The sequence below is a fragment of the Sturnus vulgaris genome, chromosome 9, assembly GCF_052056855.1.
Source record: "Sturnus vulgaris isolate bStuVul1 chromosome 9, bStuVul1.hap1, whole genome shotgun sequence".
NCBI classification, from domain to species: Eukaryota; Metazoa; Chordata; class Aves; order Passeriformes; family Sturnidae; genus Sturnus; species Sturnus vulgaris.
This window is the reverse complement of record NC_142251.1, coordinates 10,998,910-11,016,337: the sequence shown is the minus strand read 5'-3', so window position 1 is coordinate 11,016,337 and position 17,428 is coordinate 10,998,910. Positions and strand designations below refer to the sequence as shown.

At 47.2% G+C, this 17,428-nt stretch overlaps 1 protein-coding gene across 18 annotated transcripts in view; it reads left to right on the top strand.

The window, feature by feature from the left end:
- Positions 1-17,428, top strand: part of PTPRF (protein tyrosine phosphatase receptor type F) — a 375,185-nt gene that overhangs the window by 323,600 nt on the left and 34,157 nt on the right. For 7 of the 18 annotated variants that reach the window (XM_088169790.1, XM_088169787.1, XM_088169792.1 and 4 more), the window contains 7 exons: positions 2,139-2,717; positions 3,346-3,443; positions 8,641-8,894; positions 9,596-9,686; positions 12,651-12,863; positions 15,940-16,094; positions 16,953-16,964. In XM_088169790.1, coding sequence (XP_088025916.1) covers positions 2,139-2,717; positions 3,346-3,443; positions 8,641-8,894; positions 9,596-9,686; positions 12,651-12,863; positions 15,940-16,094; positions 16,953-16,964 — 1,402 coding nt within the window. The remainder of the gene's footprint in view (positions 1-2,138; positions 2,718-3,345; positions 3,444-8,640; positions 8,895-9,595; positions 9,687-12,650; positions 12,864-15,939; positions 16,095-16,952; positions 16,965-17,428) is intronic. The other 11 variants (XM_088169793.1, XM_014872130.2, XM_014872129.2 and 8 more) reach the window with 3 other exon arrangements.

The window sequence follows — 17,428 nt, the reverse complement described above, 5'->3', positions numbered from 1 at the left end:
ATGGGGAGTATGGCCAAGGTCAGGAGGAAGCAAGAGGGTTGGAGATGCTGCAGAGGTACAAACTCTTGTGATCTTCAGCCCACACTTAACAGGCTTTGCCACTGGATCACCTGAGCAAAGTGCAGCAAACAGATGGAGAGACGCTACCAGGGCTGGTGAGAGAGCAGTGAACCTTATGGGTCTGAGCTCATCTGCATAGTCCAGAGACCTGGGAAGAGAAAGTCTGAAAGTCCAGGCCCTCCCTCAGCTTTGGAGTCCTGGCCTGTCCTCACCTTGTTCCTTTAGGCAAGTGCCATTTCTCGCTTCCTGTGGTGACTGCAGTGCTGCCTGGAAGGGCCCCTGGCAAGAGGACTCCTAAGAGGTGCTTCTCAGCTCTCCTCTGCCATTGATACTGCTTACATGGCTGAGCCTGGCTGCTCCTCGAGCCATGGTAAAACCTGGAATGCAACAAATCTGCCATAGAAGCGCTGCAGACAAAACTTCTAGATCCTGGTGATCCCAGCCGGTTTGGTTCTGCTGTCTCAGTAGATCGTACCTGCGCCTGGAGGAGTCATCTGGCACTTCCCTCCAGGTGTGGTCAAGCTTGCCTTTGGCAGTGGTTCCAACTAGTTGACATTGTCTTGTCCACACTCACTAGCCTGTCCTACAGCCAGTAATCCTGCTGCTTCCTCCCATCAGCCACAGGAACAGTATTTACCACTTGTTATTATGGGAATGCAGCTTGTGCAAACTGGGAGCATTTGTTCCTGGTGCTTTTAAACAAGGAACAGCTTGCTATCTCCTCCACGCTGCATATGGGGAGCTCCAGAGGTAGTTTCCACTGTCACAATCTCAACTGCTGTCTCCCTAGTGGCTTGCCATGATGTATTTTCTGTTCATCAAATTGCTACAGCTGTCCTATAAACAGGAAGAGCTTCCTAAACATCCCAGTGCTGTGCTGTAAACCACAGTGGATCTTCCCATGCTGTGATGCACATTTTAAGGTTAATATTTGGAATCAGCTTTGAAAATACTATGTCCCTTAATACTAGCTGCTGTTAGACATTGTATTATGAGTGCAAGGAGGATTGCACTGGCAATGGGAATGTAATTGTATGTCTTAAATACCTGCAAAACCGCCCTCAGGGCCTTTGTAGAGACGCGGCTGCAGGCATGACCTCAAAGGGGAGCGTTGGTGTCGCCCTCTGATGGCAAAAAGGAGGCATAATTCTGGCAAATACGGTATTCTCTTGCGCTCGACTGTGGGCTCATACATTCCAAAAAACTGCAAGGATATTTAACTAGGTTTGGCTGCAATCCTTTTTTTTTTTTTTTTTTTCATATCCGTGGCCCTATGCCTTTGATTCTGAGTATCTTCCCTATCAGTTGATTTGTTTACAAATCTGAGCTGATGTGAAGACGTGTCCTTTTTTTAACTGAAGGAGATCAAGGTTTTAAACCATCAATTTAAAGCCATCAGTTCCTAACCAGTGACGGCAACACCCTTTGACTTGTGCAGCATAAGCAGAAATCCTGTGGAACACTTGTGTTCACCTCTCCCATCGACACTGACATCATGAATCTGCTTCTCAACTAAACCAAAGTATATTCTGATGGCAAACAGCCCACCCAGCTCTGCTTGCTGCCTCTGCAGACGGTAAAACTGCAAGGTTTCAGGATGAAATTTGTCTGCCACCAGACAGCCCAGGGCGCTGGAATCGGGCTTCAGGGTATCTGTTGTGGCACAGTGCATCTGGGCCAGCATGGCCTGGTGCTGTGCACTGGCTGGAGTGTTTGAAGACCACTGATTGGGAGGACGGGATTCAGATCTTCTCTGAGATAAATGTGATGCTTTGAGGTACCTTAAACATTTCCTGTAAGAGGGGAGGAATTTTGGGGCTGGATATGGCTGAATTTATTTCCGGTTTAAATGGCAGCACATGGGAAAAATGGCAACCAAGAGCTGGCTGGGTCCAGCTTCCCTCGCCACCGGATTAGGGTCAGTCTGCCTCTATCCCTGTGAATTGTCTGTCATCCTCTTCACCCTGTTGTCTGAACTTTCCCACTTTCCTCAATCCTCACGGACTGAGCGGCACAGAAGCGGTCCTTCCTTCCCCTGCTCCCAGGCTATAGATGGTCATTGTGTGTTTATGTTGCAGTCCCGGGGAAGCCCACCATGATGATTAGCACGACAGCCATGAACACAGCCCTCATCCAGTGGCACCCACCCAAGGAGATGGTAGGGGAGCTGCTGGGTTACCGGCTGCAGTACAGACGTCTGGATGAGGAAAAAATGAACACGATAGACTTCGGGAAGAGAGACCATCACTACACAGTGACTAACCTGCACAAGGGGGCCACGTACCTCTTCAAATTGTCTGCCAAGAACAGAGCTGGCCCAGGAGAGGAGTTTGAGAAGGAGATCACAACTGCTGAAGATGTGCCAAGCGGCTTCCCACAGAACCTGCGTGTGGTGGGTCTCACCACTTCCACCACAGAAGTTGCTTGGGACCCCCCGGTCTTGGCAGAAAGGAATGGCAAGATTGTCAACTACACAGTGGTATACAGGGACATAAATAGCCAGCAGGACCTGGTTAACATCACCAAGGACACGAGTATCACTTTGACAAATCTGAAACCTGATACCACTTACGACATCAAAGTGAGGGCCCGCACCAATAAGGGGGCTGGGCCACTCAGCCCCAGCATCCAGTCACGGACCATGCCAGTAGAGCAAGGTAAGTGTCCCTCTAACAAACCCTAACAGGAAGCTCTGCCTCCAGGACAGAAACCTTTGTTTTGGTTCACGAGGCTTCGCTCCACTCTACTCTGACTATTTGGATCAGGTACTGTGTGGCTCCGTAGTCTAAAACTAGTTCAGTGAGGGAAAGCTCAGTGAAGGTTTTCTAAAGTTGCCATTTGGGGAGAGAGGAGCGTTGGTGGTACCTTAATTGCATCCACAGGCACACTTGGATGTTTTATCTGTACATGAAAGGCTCTTGCTTGAATGGAGCAGGTGGCTGAGTAGGATCATCTGCAGATCCAGTACCTGAATAACACTGCTGCTTGATTATGACAAAGGGCCAAGGCAGTGTGAGTGGAATGGGGATAGAGAAAGGCTGCAGTTTAGCCTACACCTTCCTTTCTGTGATGCTGAAAAGTATAGTCGAAAAGCAGAACTCCTCTGGAGACTGTAGACTTGGTAAAAGGCTGCTGCTGTCTTCTCCTCGTTTCTTATTTCTCTGCTCTAGCTGAACTCTTTGACCTCTGCTGCTGAGTTAGACAAAGAGACTTGGAGTCGAACTGCCACCTGGCTCCCTCCTGACTTGGCTTTACAGTGCTCAAATATCTTGTTTTTCATTTCAGTGTTTGCTAAGAACTTCCGTGTCAATGCCGTCATGAAAACGTCTGTGTTGCTGAGCTGGGAAGTGCCTGACTCCTATAAATCTACAGTGCCTTTTAAGGTAAGAGTGGGATTTGGAGGACAGGAAACTCCACCTGTAGCAGTGATCAGGACAGTGGAAAGCAGCATCAGCTGGGTCCTATCAGTCAGGCTTACCACTATGGCTCCATGACCATGGCCACACAAGCTTGTCCTGATGCCTGACATGGAGCTGAGATGTGAAAAGTTATAAATTTGATTTAATCACAAGAAATTAGAAGGACAAAGTGATCTGAAAACCAGCCAGTGAATAAAACGAAGAATAACTCCTTGTACAACATATCCTGTCTCAAACATCCATATCACCTTTGTGAGTTACTTCAGAGCATTAGGGCAGATGCATAATCTCAGGGAGTGAAGGGAAGAAGCACCATCAAACTTCCTGAAGGTCTTACAGGTATGAGCAGCACAAAATCTGTCAGTACAGGGGAAACTCTACAGGAATGCTGCTCTCTTTTCACCAGTACAGTTCTGGATGTGGCGTCATCCAGCAGGTTGCAGACAAATGCTGATGATCCTGCCTTTCTGCTCTTGTCTGACCCCCAGTACTTGTGACTTACGTGGGTAAAGGACTGGAGTTTGTAGATCTCAGTGTACTTTCTCTCCATTAAGAAACAATACCAACATGTCACATCATTGAAGATAATCTTCCCAGTCTCAGCACCAATCTGCTGGCTCTGCAAAGGTGCCAGGGTGGAAGCAGTGTGACTTCTCTTTCTCCTTGCATGTACCCCCTGCCATGCTGTGCCTCAAGTACAAATACAAGGCCTGAATGAGCTGTGGGGGATCCATGGCCAGGGGAATCTTGAACTGCATCCACATCAAAGTGTGTGAGCACCTCCCCTTCCTTGTTACTAACTCTCCTTGTTTTAAACCTTGAAGCTGAATTACCTTGATCAATAGCAGGCACTTGTTAACATACAGTTTAGCTGAAGCAGACAAGGCTTTTGTGAAGACCTTGTGGTATTCAAAGCTCTCCCAGATGTAGGGCGCATTAGGATCAGTGTTCAGATATCTGGCTGCAAGGAACTTCACAGAGCCCTGATACTTGGCACTCTGCTGCAGAACCAGCCTTGTCTTGTGGCACAAAGCCCTCGTTGCTGTCTGACAGCACAGTGCTGGAAAGGGACAGCGTGACCCTTGGAGCATTGTTACCACACAGGGATGGTGGAGTAGTTGGAGGGAGCCAGGGATGTAATGCTGATGCCCTGTCTGTCTCCTGTCCTAGCTGCATAGCTGTGATTGCTATCACAAGGTGACTCAGGGTCTGCTCCTGCTGCAGGTTAACCCTTGGCTGACACAGGGGATGCTAAACCTCAGAGCAGTCATGCAAACTGGAGTGTTAGAAGGATATTTCTCTAATTGTGCCTTCTTTTTATTAATATTCTCAGACTTGCAGACACACATGAGTCAAGGCCAGGAGCTAAGAGGGTCAGCTCTAACTTGTTGATTGTGCCAGTTGAAAGAAATCCTTAACCTTAAGGATTTTATATTTTTATAAACAAGGTTCACCTCTCTCCTCTAATTCAGGCACTTGGGATGCTAAGGCCAGAGACTAATACTGTAACTAGCATAGCAGATAAATCTCCATGGGAACAATTAGTATTATCTACACTTGATAAACAGTCTCATGCTAATAAATCTATGTCCCAAAGGGTGTCATATTCTACTTTAACAGATTTAATTAAAGTAGATATTGTTCCAACAATGAATAGTGAGGCACAGGCAGGACTGGTGCTTTTTTTATGAGAGAATGAACTGAGACCTTAAGATTTTTCATTGCAGCCAAATCAATAATGAAGTTTTGAGATCTCTTTGGGGAATTTTCACAGCTTCTTCTGGTCCAGAAGATAAATTCATTGTAAAATGTTGCCCAGCAGTTGTGGTGGAGCAGAGGCACTATTCCTTTTTTTATTCCACCTGCAGAAAGCTGTTCTGGAGCTTTCATGGAAAGTGCAAGATAGATACAACCTTCTCCTTGGGGAAAGTCCATTTTCCTGAGATATATTTTTCAACTTAGGAGTGGGACAGAGGATATATTGGTTAAAGGCAGCATTGCAAGGTATTTTAGAAATGGGGAGAAGGAACAGCGTGTTTTGAAAATTATAATGATACAGGTTTGGAAATAACGCCTGAGAATGCTGGGCAGTGCTATCTCACAGTGTGTCCCATGGAATGTAGTACTTAATCCTGCCTGCAAATACTCCAGCCTTGTCTACTTCTCCATCGAGTTGTTATCTTCCCAGTGTTGCACACTGTGTGTCTTCTCATCTTTTAGTTCAATACATTCTGTACTGCCTTGAAATCAAGCATGAGACCTCCAGCAGTGACATTTGGACCCACCTAGCTTTGCAAATCTTCTCCTGTGAGTAGGAGCAGCACAGATGACATTTTACAGCAATCTGTGGGCTAGTCAGCACTGTTTGGCGGTTCAGAGCCCTTGGGCCAGATTTGCTGCTGACTCTGGTAGTTACCAATGGGCCATGATGCAACCTCTAAATAGCATTCCTGCTTGAGCTTCTGGGCATCTTCCAGCTGCACATGAATGACTGTTTCTGAGCCCTTACATTAGTGTAAGGTTTATGTAGAGGCCTTAACTAATGATGCATAACCTTTGAGAAGACAATGTGTTGTGTCAGGTAAAGGGATGAGGAACTGTTGCAGCAGCTGTGAAAAGGAGGGATGGCAGAGAATGCTTGAGGAAGGCATTACAATTGCCAATTTCACTGTCTTTGTATGCAAATTCCTGTGCATGGCAATAAAAATCATCATCTGGTGTCAGCACTGAATCAGAGGCTGTGTCCTGGCCAGTTACAGTGCAGAGCACGCAGGGAAACTGAACTGAAATGCTTAGCACCTCTTCTGCCTCCTCTTGCTCTAGGAAAATGGCTGTGTCCCCAGCACATGTTCATGTGCAGGCAGTTGGTGGGTGTCTTCCCTAGAGCACACTGAGAAGCAGTTGGTGATGCCTTTATTAGGGAAGAATTCATAATGAGAAATCTTATCCAAGAGGCAGCAGAACTCTGTGGGCTTTCATCCTTTCAGCATAGGTTTTAATGTTGGAAGTTTGGTTTTGTTCAAATCTGTGTGGGAGCACATGAAAGAGAGGTCTGGCTGCTCCCCCAGGACATGCCCTGACTTACTGGCATCTGGTGTATCTAGACCTGTACTATTGCAATGTCACTAGAAGGGGTGGTGCTGGTCCAGACAGCAAAGCTGCTAAGATGATTTGAAGTCTAGTAGTCCTGTCTTTGGTGTGCTTCTTCTGTGTCAGAGCAACTACTTACCTGATATTCCAGTGCTGCAAAAAGCATTTCTTCATTTTGATTTTTCACTCATTTTAGCACTCAACTGATGTAGATGTCTTTGGAGAAAGGAATAAAAGCCCAGGAGAAAATACCATTAAGAGAAGTCACAACAGAAAACAATTCCCTCTGGCTGTTCTACTGTGCTACCTTTGACAGCTTTTCCCACATGTGGAGCAGCAGCAGGGCCTTTGTCCCTGCAAACCTGTTACTTCAGTTACTTGGTGCTTACTTTTGCAGTCCATTCCTGAAAACTGAAGCACATCAACAAACGAGAATGATTGCATCTCTTCTCCATAGCTGGCTTCTTTCTGCTGCTGTTAGGAGTCTTTTCTCAACAGCAAAAAAGCTGGAGCTCTTTTCCTATCCTGACTTCCATGCAAAGTGACATGAAGAGGATTGATGTATGCTGTAGGTATTGCTGTTTGGATAATACAAAAGCTGAGCTGCAAATTCTAGGCCTAGCCAGATCTCTTTCCAGGACCTCTCTTCTCCTTCCAGCTCCAACACAGAACATTAGAGCAGTGCTAATCAGCTGCCCTTGTCCTAAAAAGCTGGCTGCCTTCTGTAGATTTCAGCCACCTGCTGAAAAGGAGACTTGAAGGAAAGTTTGGTCCCTCCCTTGCTGCCAGTATCAGCCTGAACCGTGGGCTCAGCTGGTAAAAAATTATTTCAAAAAATTAGTCTTCCACGGAGTTGTCTTCTCTCTCTTTCAAGGCCACTGTTGAAACAAGCACATTTTACCATGTGGTCCCTGCCTGTAAAACCTACAACTGGCATGGTTTAACATGCTCCTGCTCTGCCATTGCCAGTTTTTGGCATGCAGTATCTCTGCACCACTGTTAGGAATCCAGCACACCTCTGCCATGCTGGACAGTCACCTGTGCAAAGAAATACACTGGTTTTTCACAGCTGGGACACAACCTATGGCCTCTCTAGCTGTCTACACCCCATTTGTCTCTCTCTCTGGGAACTGTGTGAGTTTTTGCTCTGCAGAGGCAGCACCCAGGGTTTTGGGGTAATGAGTTGTTCCGCAGGATCAGGATCAAGATTCCCAGGGCAGGTGGGCTGCTGGATGCAGCTAATCCAGCAGTGCCCATGGCTGCTGTGCCTGGGGAAAGGTGGGGGTCCCACATATCTACAGCAGGGCATCCATTGAGAATGTTAGCTGAGGGGTCCACGGGGGGAAGCTGTGCGTGGGGGGCTGCCCCCAGCAGTTCTGCCCTGCCCTGCTGACAGCCCCCGAGCTGCAGGCACAGCAGGGAAAAGCAGCTCCGACCTCCTGCCCACGGCTGTGGCGCCAGCATCTGTTGCCATGACGACAGGGTGTCACACCTGCAGAGCCCCATTCTGGGTACCAATTTGTGAGCCCTGTGCTGGATTTGTCAGATCATTGGTGAGGCGTGTAACCCCCCGGTCACCTTGCTGGGGGGAGGATGATCTGCATTAAGCATCCAACCAGGCATCAGCTGGTACACATGGGAGTGACACCAATTTAAAGCAGACAGGATTTTACACCACAAGCCTTTTGCGTATTGTAGCCTCATGAGACAAGAAACAAAGACCCATTCATTTCCACACGGGGGCAAAGCACAGCCATCTGGATTCCTCCCCCAAGTAAAAGTGCTGAAAAGCAGTGCATGTGGCACCACCAGCCTCACTGCTGGCCCTGGCCACCCAGGCTGAGATGACCCCTCTTTGCTCCATCACTGCGAGGCACAGGGAGCACAGCTCACCCTCTGCTGGGGGTTGCTCTTCTTTAGCTAAAGATTTATGGCTGTTTACAAAGCACAGAGTAGCAAACCACCTGAGGGAGGGCCCAGAGCCAAACTATCATCTCTAGCACTGCTATTTTGAGTGTGAGTTTGCAGCAGCAGCTGTCAGCTGCATGAACATGTCCTTTTCTTGTTTCAGATTCTGTACAATAGCCAGAGTGTGGAGGTGGACGGCCACTCGATGAAGAAACTCATAAGTGACCTCCAGCCAGACACGGACTATTCTTTTGTGCTAATGAACCGTGGGAGCAGTGCAGGGGGGCTCCAGCACCTCGTCTCAATCCGCACTGCTCCTGATGTCCTGCAAAGCAAACCCATCGCCACAAACAAGTACATACAGGAAGGAAAATTCACACTGACTCTTCCCAAAGTGCAGACCACTGTGCCAGTTCGGTAGGTGCCATGCCTGGGTGGGGAAGGCATGGTGGGGGGCTAGGTGTGGGGAGACAAAGGCAGGGCAGACCTCTGCCAGCATGTGAATTTTGTAACCTGGGAGTGAATTTCCAAGCAGGCTGTGGTACAGAGGCAGGGATTTACCCATAACATGGGATCACGGTGTTGGCTCTTTCTGAGCAAATATTGATGTGTAATAAAATTAAGACAATATTCTGACAGTTTGCCCTCACCCTGGTGGGTATACTCCAGATGCTACCAGCAAAAATACAGTTGAGGATCAGGAGGGACTTTCTCTGACACTGTATAATATCCTTTAAATAAATAATGCCTAAAGCCTCAAGGAGATTAAAAAAGCGAATTTGTGGAAGTCTTATTCGTTACTGTGGTATCCTTGTGCTGAAGCACAATTTCCCCAGGGTTCTTGCTGCAATCCGATTATATAAATGTCCTTCTCACAGCTCCTACACCACCCTCTGGAACCCAGTCTGTAGATCTTCATTATCCTAATGAGTGCTAATGGCAGTATTCTCTTCTCTGGTGCAGCTGGAAAACAGCCTTTTCCTTACTGAGCCATTTTGCTGCTTAAAGGACAGGGAAAAGAGTAGGTCATCCTTGAGTCATATGGCACACATTATTCGGTGTCCTGCCAGAGAGATGGCTCAGGATCCAGTGCTTACACTTCCTTCCTTCCTTCCCAGGTGGTATTACATCGTGGTTGTGCCAGCAGACCAGAGCACCAGCACCCTGACTGCTCGGTGGCGGACACCTGATGAGATGGAGCTGGACCAGGTAGGACCCTGTAGCAGCTGCTGTGATGGAAGTGATTCCCAAACAGCCCAGCACACTTTGGCCAGGTCTCCTGGGCAGGATGCAACAACACAGGCTGCACATCAGAGATGGGGGCTGTGGAATGGGTGCCCACTCAGACTTCCTTCATGACACCGTGTAGGAAGGAGGCTGGAGTCAAGCTAAGGTGGAGCCACCTCCCAGAATGTGCCCCCTTAGGAGACCACACTTGAGTGTGTCAGAGCTCTGGCCGGGACAGATCCTGTCACAGGTCATACAGTCCTTGCAGCCTTATTCAGATGAAATGACCACGCTGATATTGAAAACAAGCTAGGAGACAAAATTACTGGTTTCAGTTTATTAAGCTTTTTTGTCAGGAGGCTTTTCCCTTTCTGAACAGGACCTAAGCCTGCAGTGTAGATAAAAGAGTTCATTCTTGTATCTACAAAGCCTGCAAAGCTCCCTTCACACCTGCTTGTTGAAGGCTTTGAGCATTCACCAGGCAAGACCCCAAGATACAGTTTGTCCTGTGCCAGGAGTGCTCTGACACCTGAGGCATGTAACATGTGCAGGTGTCAGGAGACTCCCACACAAGGCTTTTGTGGGCTCTTTCTTCCCCATGCATACTAGCACCCCCAAAGTGTAAAAGAAAAATTCCAAGAAATCATGCACAGAAAGATCCATTAAGAGAACAAAGCTGCAAGCTTGAAGCACTCAGAAATTGCAAACAGAAGCTGTAAGTCAGCCCTTGGCTTTATTTACATGATCAGACAGTTGTTTTTGTGAGGTTCCAGCTCCAAAATGTATATTTGTGGTTCTCTTCAGCAAATGAAGCACAGCTGTGTGATAGAGAAGTATCACCCATAGGTCTCCTGCATATTTTCATTGCAGAAGTTTTCCAGGATCACAGATGTCACAAGAAAAAGAAGACCAGCATGAGGAAGGTTGTTCTGGTTTTCACTTTAGATGGTTGAAAGCTGTCAAAAGAACTAGTTTCTGTCTCTGTTTCATCCAGCCTCAGGCAAATGATTTAAGCCAAAATTTTCATTAGCAGCCAGTGTCTTGCATTTTGTGATTTTTTTGGGTGCTCAGTTTGAGATTCTGGAGCTCTCACTTGCAAAGCCTAAGCATTGCCAGCTGCAGAGAGAGTCAATAGGAGCTGGATACAGTCAGTGCTATAAAGAAAATACTAAGTTTTCTTGAAAAACAAAACAAGCTGATGTCTTTTCAATTTGACATTCAAATTTAGTGGACATTTTTTACATTAATGTTGCAGTGTTTCTGTTCTCCGTCTGTAAAATTGGGATAATCACTTTTATCTTGACTCATATGGGTGTTTGAAAGATAAGATCGTTAATGTTTGTGAAGTACTTGTAATAGTATAGTGATCAGCACCATAGAAAAGCCCATGAGGAAATTATTAATTTTGTCTTCAGAGTTGGATTTGAATAGTAAGCAATAAGCAAGGCCTCGGGCTGCATAATGCAAAGAAGAAAACAAAATGTGGAATATCTGCCCTTTGATTAAACACTGTCTATCTTGTGTATTGAACAAAGCAGGGAACTTACAGAAAAGATAGTCTGTGACTCTGCAGTAAGGGTGCAGCACAATGCACGTATATAAGACAGCTGAATTAATTTTGCACGGGCAATATTAATTTCCTAATTATTCAGGATTTGAACTTTGCAGGTCTAGCAGTTTTCTGATGCAGTCTTTTGCTGTGTATTACTTGTATAAGTGGCAGAAGCCTCCAGCAACCGTAACCACAACTGGAACCCTGTGGTTTTGTGTACATGCACGTAGAGCTGCACTTTCTGCCCCAAAGAGCTCAGCTGTAATCTCAGCCAGATGCAAGAGATGGGTGTAGAAAGCAAACTCCACACTCGGAAAACTATCTTTCTGCTTTTTCCCCTCGGGATTACAATGACATTTGTGAAACTAACATTTCTCCAGCCTCATTTTTTTTTTCTTTTTTTCTTTCTTTTTTTCTGGTGATACTATAATGACAAGGTAGTTTTCCTAAATAGTTTCTATGTCAGTACTGATAAGAGGACAAGGATGACTGTCAAGGGGAAAGTGAGGGGTTTCTTCCCCAGTTTCGCCTAAGGGGGAGTAAGCCCGGCTCAGCAGCATGACTTTGTGTATACATCACTGTCCCTAGCACTCTGATGTTCCCTGTCTGCCCTGACACTGTTGCATCGATAAATTTCTGTGTGAAATATATTTCATCCCTCCTTTTTCATTTTGAATTAGAATTTCTCTTCCAAACTTGATGTTCATTTTTATTAATTGGAAAAAAAAGGACCTTTAAACATTTGACAGTCATTCTTAGCAGTGCAATTGGATTTTTGTGCATTATATCCTTTTTCATGAATTTGTGACTGTGAAATTTGCCATTTATACCCTGAACATTCCATGAAATCTGTTACCATTCTGTGTGGTTTAAGTGAAGCTCTGCCTGCAACGCAGCAGCAGGTGAGATACAGAGGCACTGACAGAAGGGAAAGACACAGCAAATGTCACTTCTTCCCTAAACATCGGCATCAGCTGTAATTCACATCCAGTGTCCATAGAGAGTGTGAGTTGCTGTCTAGACCAATAATAATCAGGCCACAGAACATGGCTTGGTTCTCTCACAACCCATTGGGATACATAACTCAGGGGGACAGTCACAGCCAGGCTGTCTCAGCCCTAACATTTACCATGTCAGCTTCTCAGGACTCAGGATGCTTCCAAAGTTGAGGTCGTAGTGGAGGTTCTTGCAGTGAGGTTCTGCAGACAGATGCCTCAGCAATGCCTAAATGGATAATACTTCCCCTGGTTCCTTAGTACCACCAGACACAAATCAAACCCAGTTATCTTCTCATCCCTTCCCTTCACCCCTGCTGAGTGCTACAGGCAGGAAGGTGACAGTGTAAGGCGGTGTCATGCTGTCAGCAGTAGTGATGGCACCTTGTTTGTCCCCAGCTGCTGGAGGCCATAAGCCAAGGGAGTCAGAGCAGACGGCAGCGACGCCAGGCAGACAGACTCAAGCCCTACATTGCTGCTCAAGTGGATGTGCTGCCTGAGACCTTTACCCTGGGGGATGAGAAGAACTACAAAGGTTTCTACAACAAGCCTCTGTCTCAAGACCTGAGCTATCGCTGCTTCGTGCTGGCCTCGCTGGAGGATGGAGACACGGTAAGGACTTTGTGGGGGGGCACAGCCTGTCCTAGCAGAGCTGAGCTGGGCTCAGTGCAGGCAGGGTGAGCACAGCCTGTCCTAGCAGAGCTGAGCTGGGCTCAGTGCAGGCAGGGTGAGCAATTGCTGCAAGGCAGGATGACAGAGTTTTCTGTGAAGGAAGGAGGGAGGCTGCATCTCTGGGCTGAACAAGCTGAGGTGGCCATGGGAATTGACTTGATAAATGGTGTTTTTGGAGGGAAATGGCACCGTGTGTTCCACATAACAGATGAGAGTAGAGGATAGTGTCAACACACACGTTCTGCACAAGCTCAGTTGTGGCTTGCTGGGCTGTGCTCAGAGCAGAGCTTGGCACATGGCTGGGAAGGGTTCTCATTCTGCTTTGGTTCAAGTAAGCGTCTGTAGACAGTCCACGGAATCCTGCCCTGTACAGCGACTGCTGAGACTCTGCAGTGAACAGGATGTTCTCCCTGCAAACCTGCCCTCACAGGTGGGTTTCATCTCACAGGTGAAATTCTCTGCCCCGAATTTCACTTTGAGATGACATCTGGAGAAGCAAACCTGTCTCCCATTGCAGTGGATTATCAGCAGGGTAAAGGTGCACTCTTCCCTGATGTGTGGGGATTCCTGTTCCTGCATGACTCCCTGCTAGGAGCTGGCAGCACACAGGGCCTGGGCACAGGAAAGCCTGATGCAATAAGCAAGGAGCAGCACAGCAAGACTTGGGCATCATGTCCAGCTGTAAACACAGAGCAGGAGTGGTGGTGGCAGCAGTAGCAAGTGGCCAGCATGTAAATAATGGAAATAATAGAGATGCTCTGAATCTTTTGGTTGGATTCCAAGCTGTGGCTTCCTTCCTCAGCCTCATTTGCTTGTAATGGCTCATTAGGGCAGGTTGAGTTCTTTATTACTTACCCAGCTCACATGTTCGTGTGGCAAGATGCATACACCAGTGAGGGAAGAAGAGTCACAGATTAACAACAAGGTAAGGCAGAGGCCTTGAGATGCACTATCCTAACAATCCCTTTCAACAAGAGGTGATCTTAACTAGTTGATCCCAACTATAATCATCTCCTTATTAGCATAGACCTGCCACAGCCCTCTAGTAAGCCACCAGCCAGAAGTAGTGCCCTACAAACCTTCTATATACCCTGCTCCTGCAGACCACATTTCTGCATCCCCTGCTGCATCACATCCACTTTCATTTGGAGCATGAGGCACTCTGTCCAAGCTGTGCACTATCTCCCCCACCCAGCTTCTCTGAAATTGCTTGCTGTCTTTCTGCTGTCAGCAGGAGAGCATAACATTGCCCTTCTTCAAAGGCAGAGGGAATGTGGTTGAACTGGGAGCAGGGGCACCTGCACACGCAGTCTGCCTTTGGAAATGCCACTGAGATAACAGTCCTTCTGATCTCTTCTGCATCTGACTTCCCTTGGAAGGCGATGCCTCTAAAGTGTGTCTTAAAAAATAAGAATTTTTGCCCCTTGCACAAAGCTTGGAGATGGTCACACCTTGCTGCACACATCAGCATGTGCTTCTTCCCTCCCCCACCACCCGTGCACCTTGACCTTCCTGAGGAGTCACAGGCAAAGCCTTTTTGCCTCCCTCACAGAGTAGCCACTTGCCCAAGGAAGGGGAATCGCAGGCTTTATTGTCTGTGCCATGCTCAGAGCTGTAGCTGACTCTCTGCCTTGTTGTTTGAACTTGACACGGGTGTAGGAACAGTCTGATGGGTTACAGTGGTCCTGTGCAGACTTCCTCTAAGAGCAGAATTAAACCAGGAGCTGGCAGCTATTTTAGTTATTGAAACAGGGTCTTGTAGGGCTGAAAGGTTTCACGAAGTGGCAACCACCCTCCACGCTTCTTTCCCACACAGTGGCACCTGTGCTGATAAATCTGAGGAGAGCAACTAGGATGCTGAACTAGTGTGTGCTGCCAGAAGGATGTCCCAGATAAGAGCATTTTCTGTACTCCACACATCTTTGAAACCAGCCTGGCTGGGATCAAGGGCACCTGTGAGAGTAGATCAAGATGTGCATTTGTGTGACACCAGCAGGCCTGATTTTTCCGTTTCTTTTCCTCACATATGTGAAGACATGAAGTGCATGTTTAAACTGCAACCTTAAAGCAGGAGATTTACAGATCCTCTTCTGTGACCGAAACTTTCTGTGGTAGGAGCAGAGCTTTCTGATTCCTTAATGCCTGGCAGCAGGTGCTGCTCAAAAGGCACAGGCACGGAACTGATACAGCTCTGGCCCTCTCTAATAAGGGGAAAGGATTTGTTTTTGCAGCATTCAACCCTTCTGACCCAGCAACGCTGCGCTGTGAAAGTGCAGCACAGCTCCATAAGCCTTAGCAACAGCAGCAGAACACCAGGTGCAGTGTCATTTTTCTGCAGGAAGGGTTTAGGTCTCTGCTGATTCCATCTAGCTAGTGGGGCTAGAAAGCTATCCCTTCAGGTTATAAATCACTGGGCTGCCACATTACGGGAAGGAACCTGTAAGAAGGAGCCTCTTTCTAAGGTCTGTTTATCAAAGACATCAGGTAGAAAATGTTCCTGTCATTTCATTCCTTTAAGAAAACCCGCCTCGCCCAGCAGGGGTTTTCCTAATATAACTCTATCCTGAAGAGATGTGTTGATATCAGCACAGCAGGTATTGTAAACCACTTAGGAATCATCAGCCAGCCCCATTGTGCAGTTGGTTGGGATTCAAAAGCTTTTGATTTGGCTCCAAGAGAATCCAGGGCTGGCAAGTGGCTCTTAGCTGGGCTTCTTCAGTTTTGCACCTCCAGGTCAGGTTTGTCAGCCATGAAGTTGCTGGCACTGGAATTGTTTCACGCCAGCAAAGTTGCTGGCACCCAGAATGTATCGGCCAGGCAGAAACTGTTGCCACAGCATGAGCTCCACTGATGCCAAGGGAGGGAGTATCTCATGGCATGTTGCTGGAGTTTGAGAAGCCTGACCATCCTCTGCTAGCCAGAAGCAAGGGGAAACCTCAGCATTTCAGGGATGTAGCTGTTGCTTTAGCATAATGGATGCTTGCTTTTCTCTCCCTTTCCTGCCTGTGCTGTTCAGAAGAGATATGCAGCCAGCCCCTACTCGGATGAGATCGTGATGGAAGTGGCATCAGCAAAGCAGCAGGATGAACCAGAGATGCTCTGGGTGATGGGACCCGTCCTGGCTGTGATATTAATCATCATCATTGTCATTGCCATACTTCTCTTCAAAAGGTGAGATCCAGTCTGAGACATGGCAGTTACAGCATGAGCACTAGAGGTGCTGGCATCTTCAGGGCCTTCCTTGTAACCTTCACATACAGGGTGCTCTGACAGACGGTCCTTGGTGATCATGGGGAGGAGGAAGGTTTCTACCTGGCACAGCAGATGGCTGCTTTGTAAGAGAGGAGAAGGGCTGGCTATGCAGAAAGTAGTTAATATCAGCCCCAGGACACAGCTGCTGTGGATTCTGGAATCATATGAACAGTGGGACAAAAGACAGCAGCTTTATCCCTATAGCCAGTCTGATTGCTCTCTGGTCACAACAACTTCCATTGGCAGCCTTGGGAGCTTCTCTAGTACTGGTTCTCTATAGAAATTGCCTGATTGATCTTTGGCAGCTGCCTCCCCTCCCTGTGAATTTTGACCGAAGAGTGACCTTGGTGGTGAGAACAGGGCATGGACAGGCTGAACTCAGAGTGGAGCTCTGTTCTTAGGGCCTCTCAGTCCCGACTACTGGACCAGAACCACCTTCACACTGTGTTCCCTGTGGGAGCAGACAACTCCTTTTGCCTGGCAGAGCAGCCCTGCTTCAGCTGTAACTGTAGTGTGTGATGATTGTTAGTCCTCGGGAGGAACCATGGGTTGCATTTGCATGTGTCCGTGTAGCCTGTTCAATTACAGTAGGTCATTCTCTGTAAGCTCAGCTCTGAGCTCCTCCTGGGCTCTCTATTTACATATGTCTCTCTAGCTGGGGAAGGGAGCTGCCTTTGTTGTCTGATTAAATGGAGTTCTGCTGTGCATGTGCAGTCAGTGCCTTTCTGTGTCAGTGATCATCTCCTTTCTTTTGTTCCTGCTTTTTCCTGGATCTAGCAAGCAAGAAAGGTATGAATCCATTTTATCTTTTTGTTTTCCTAAAATTTCAAGTCTATTTCCCTTTTTAAAAATCAAGCCTGAAGCTACTAAGGGGCATCTTTGTTTTTGGGAGTGTGGAGCATGCCAGCCTTAGGAGTTTACAAAGACTTTGTTTCCTCAAAGGTATCAGCCTCTTGGCAATTGTCAGCCTCTCACAGCTCTCAGGGAGAAGTTCCAACGTAAAGACTTCCCAGATTGCTTTTGCAATTAAATTAAAAATCAAAAAAACCCCAACAATAACAGCAGTTATAGGGGTTCCTTTGTTTTCTCAATTACTTCAGACTGAGAGCTGCTCCCTAAAGAATACAGGTGCATTCTTGCAGTCTCTGCTGAGGAAGCTTTGAGGGAATACTGGGCAACTATAAGAAACAACATATTTGCTGGTCTTTAATGAGAGAAAATGGCCCCGGAGGGGATTTCTGAACTAGGGTCCC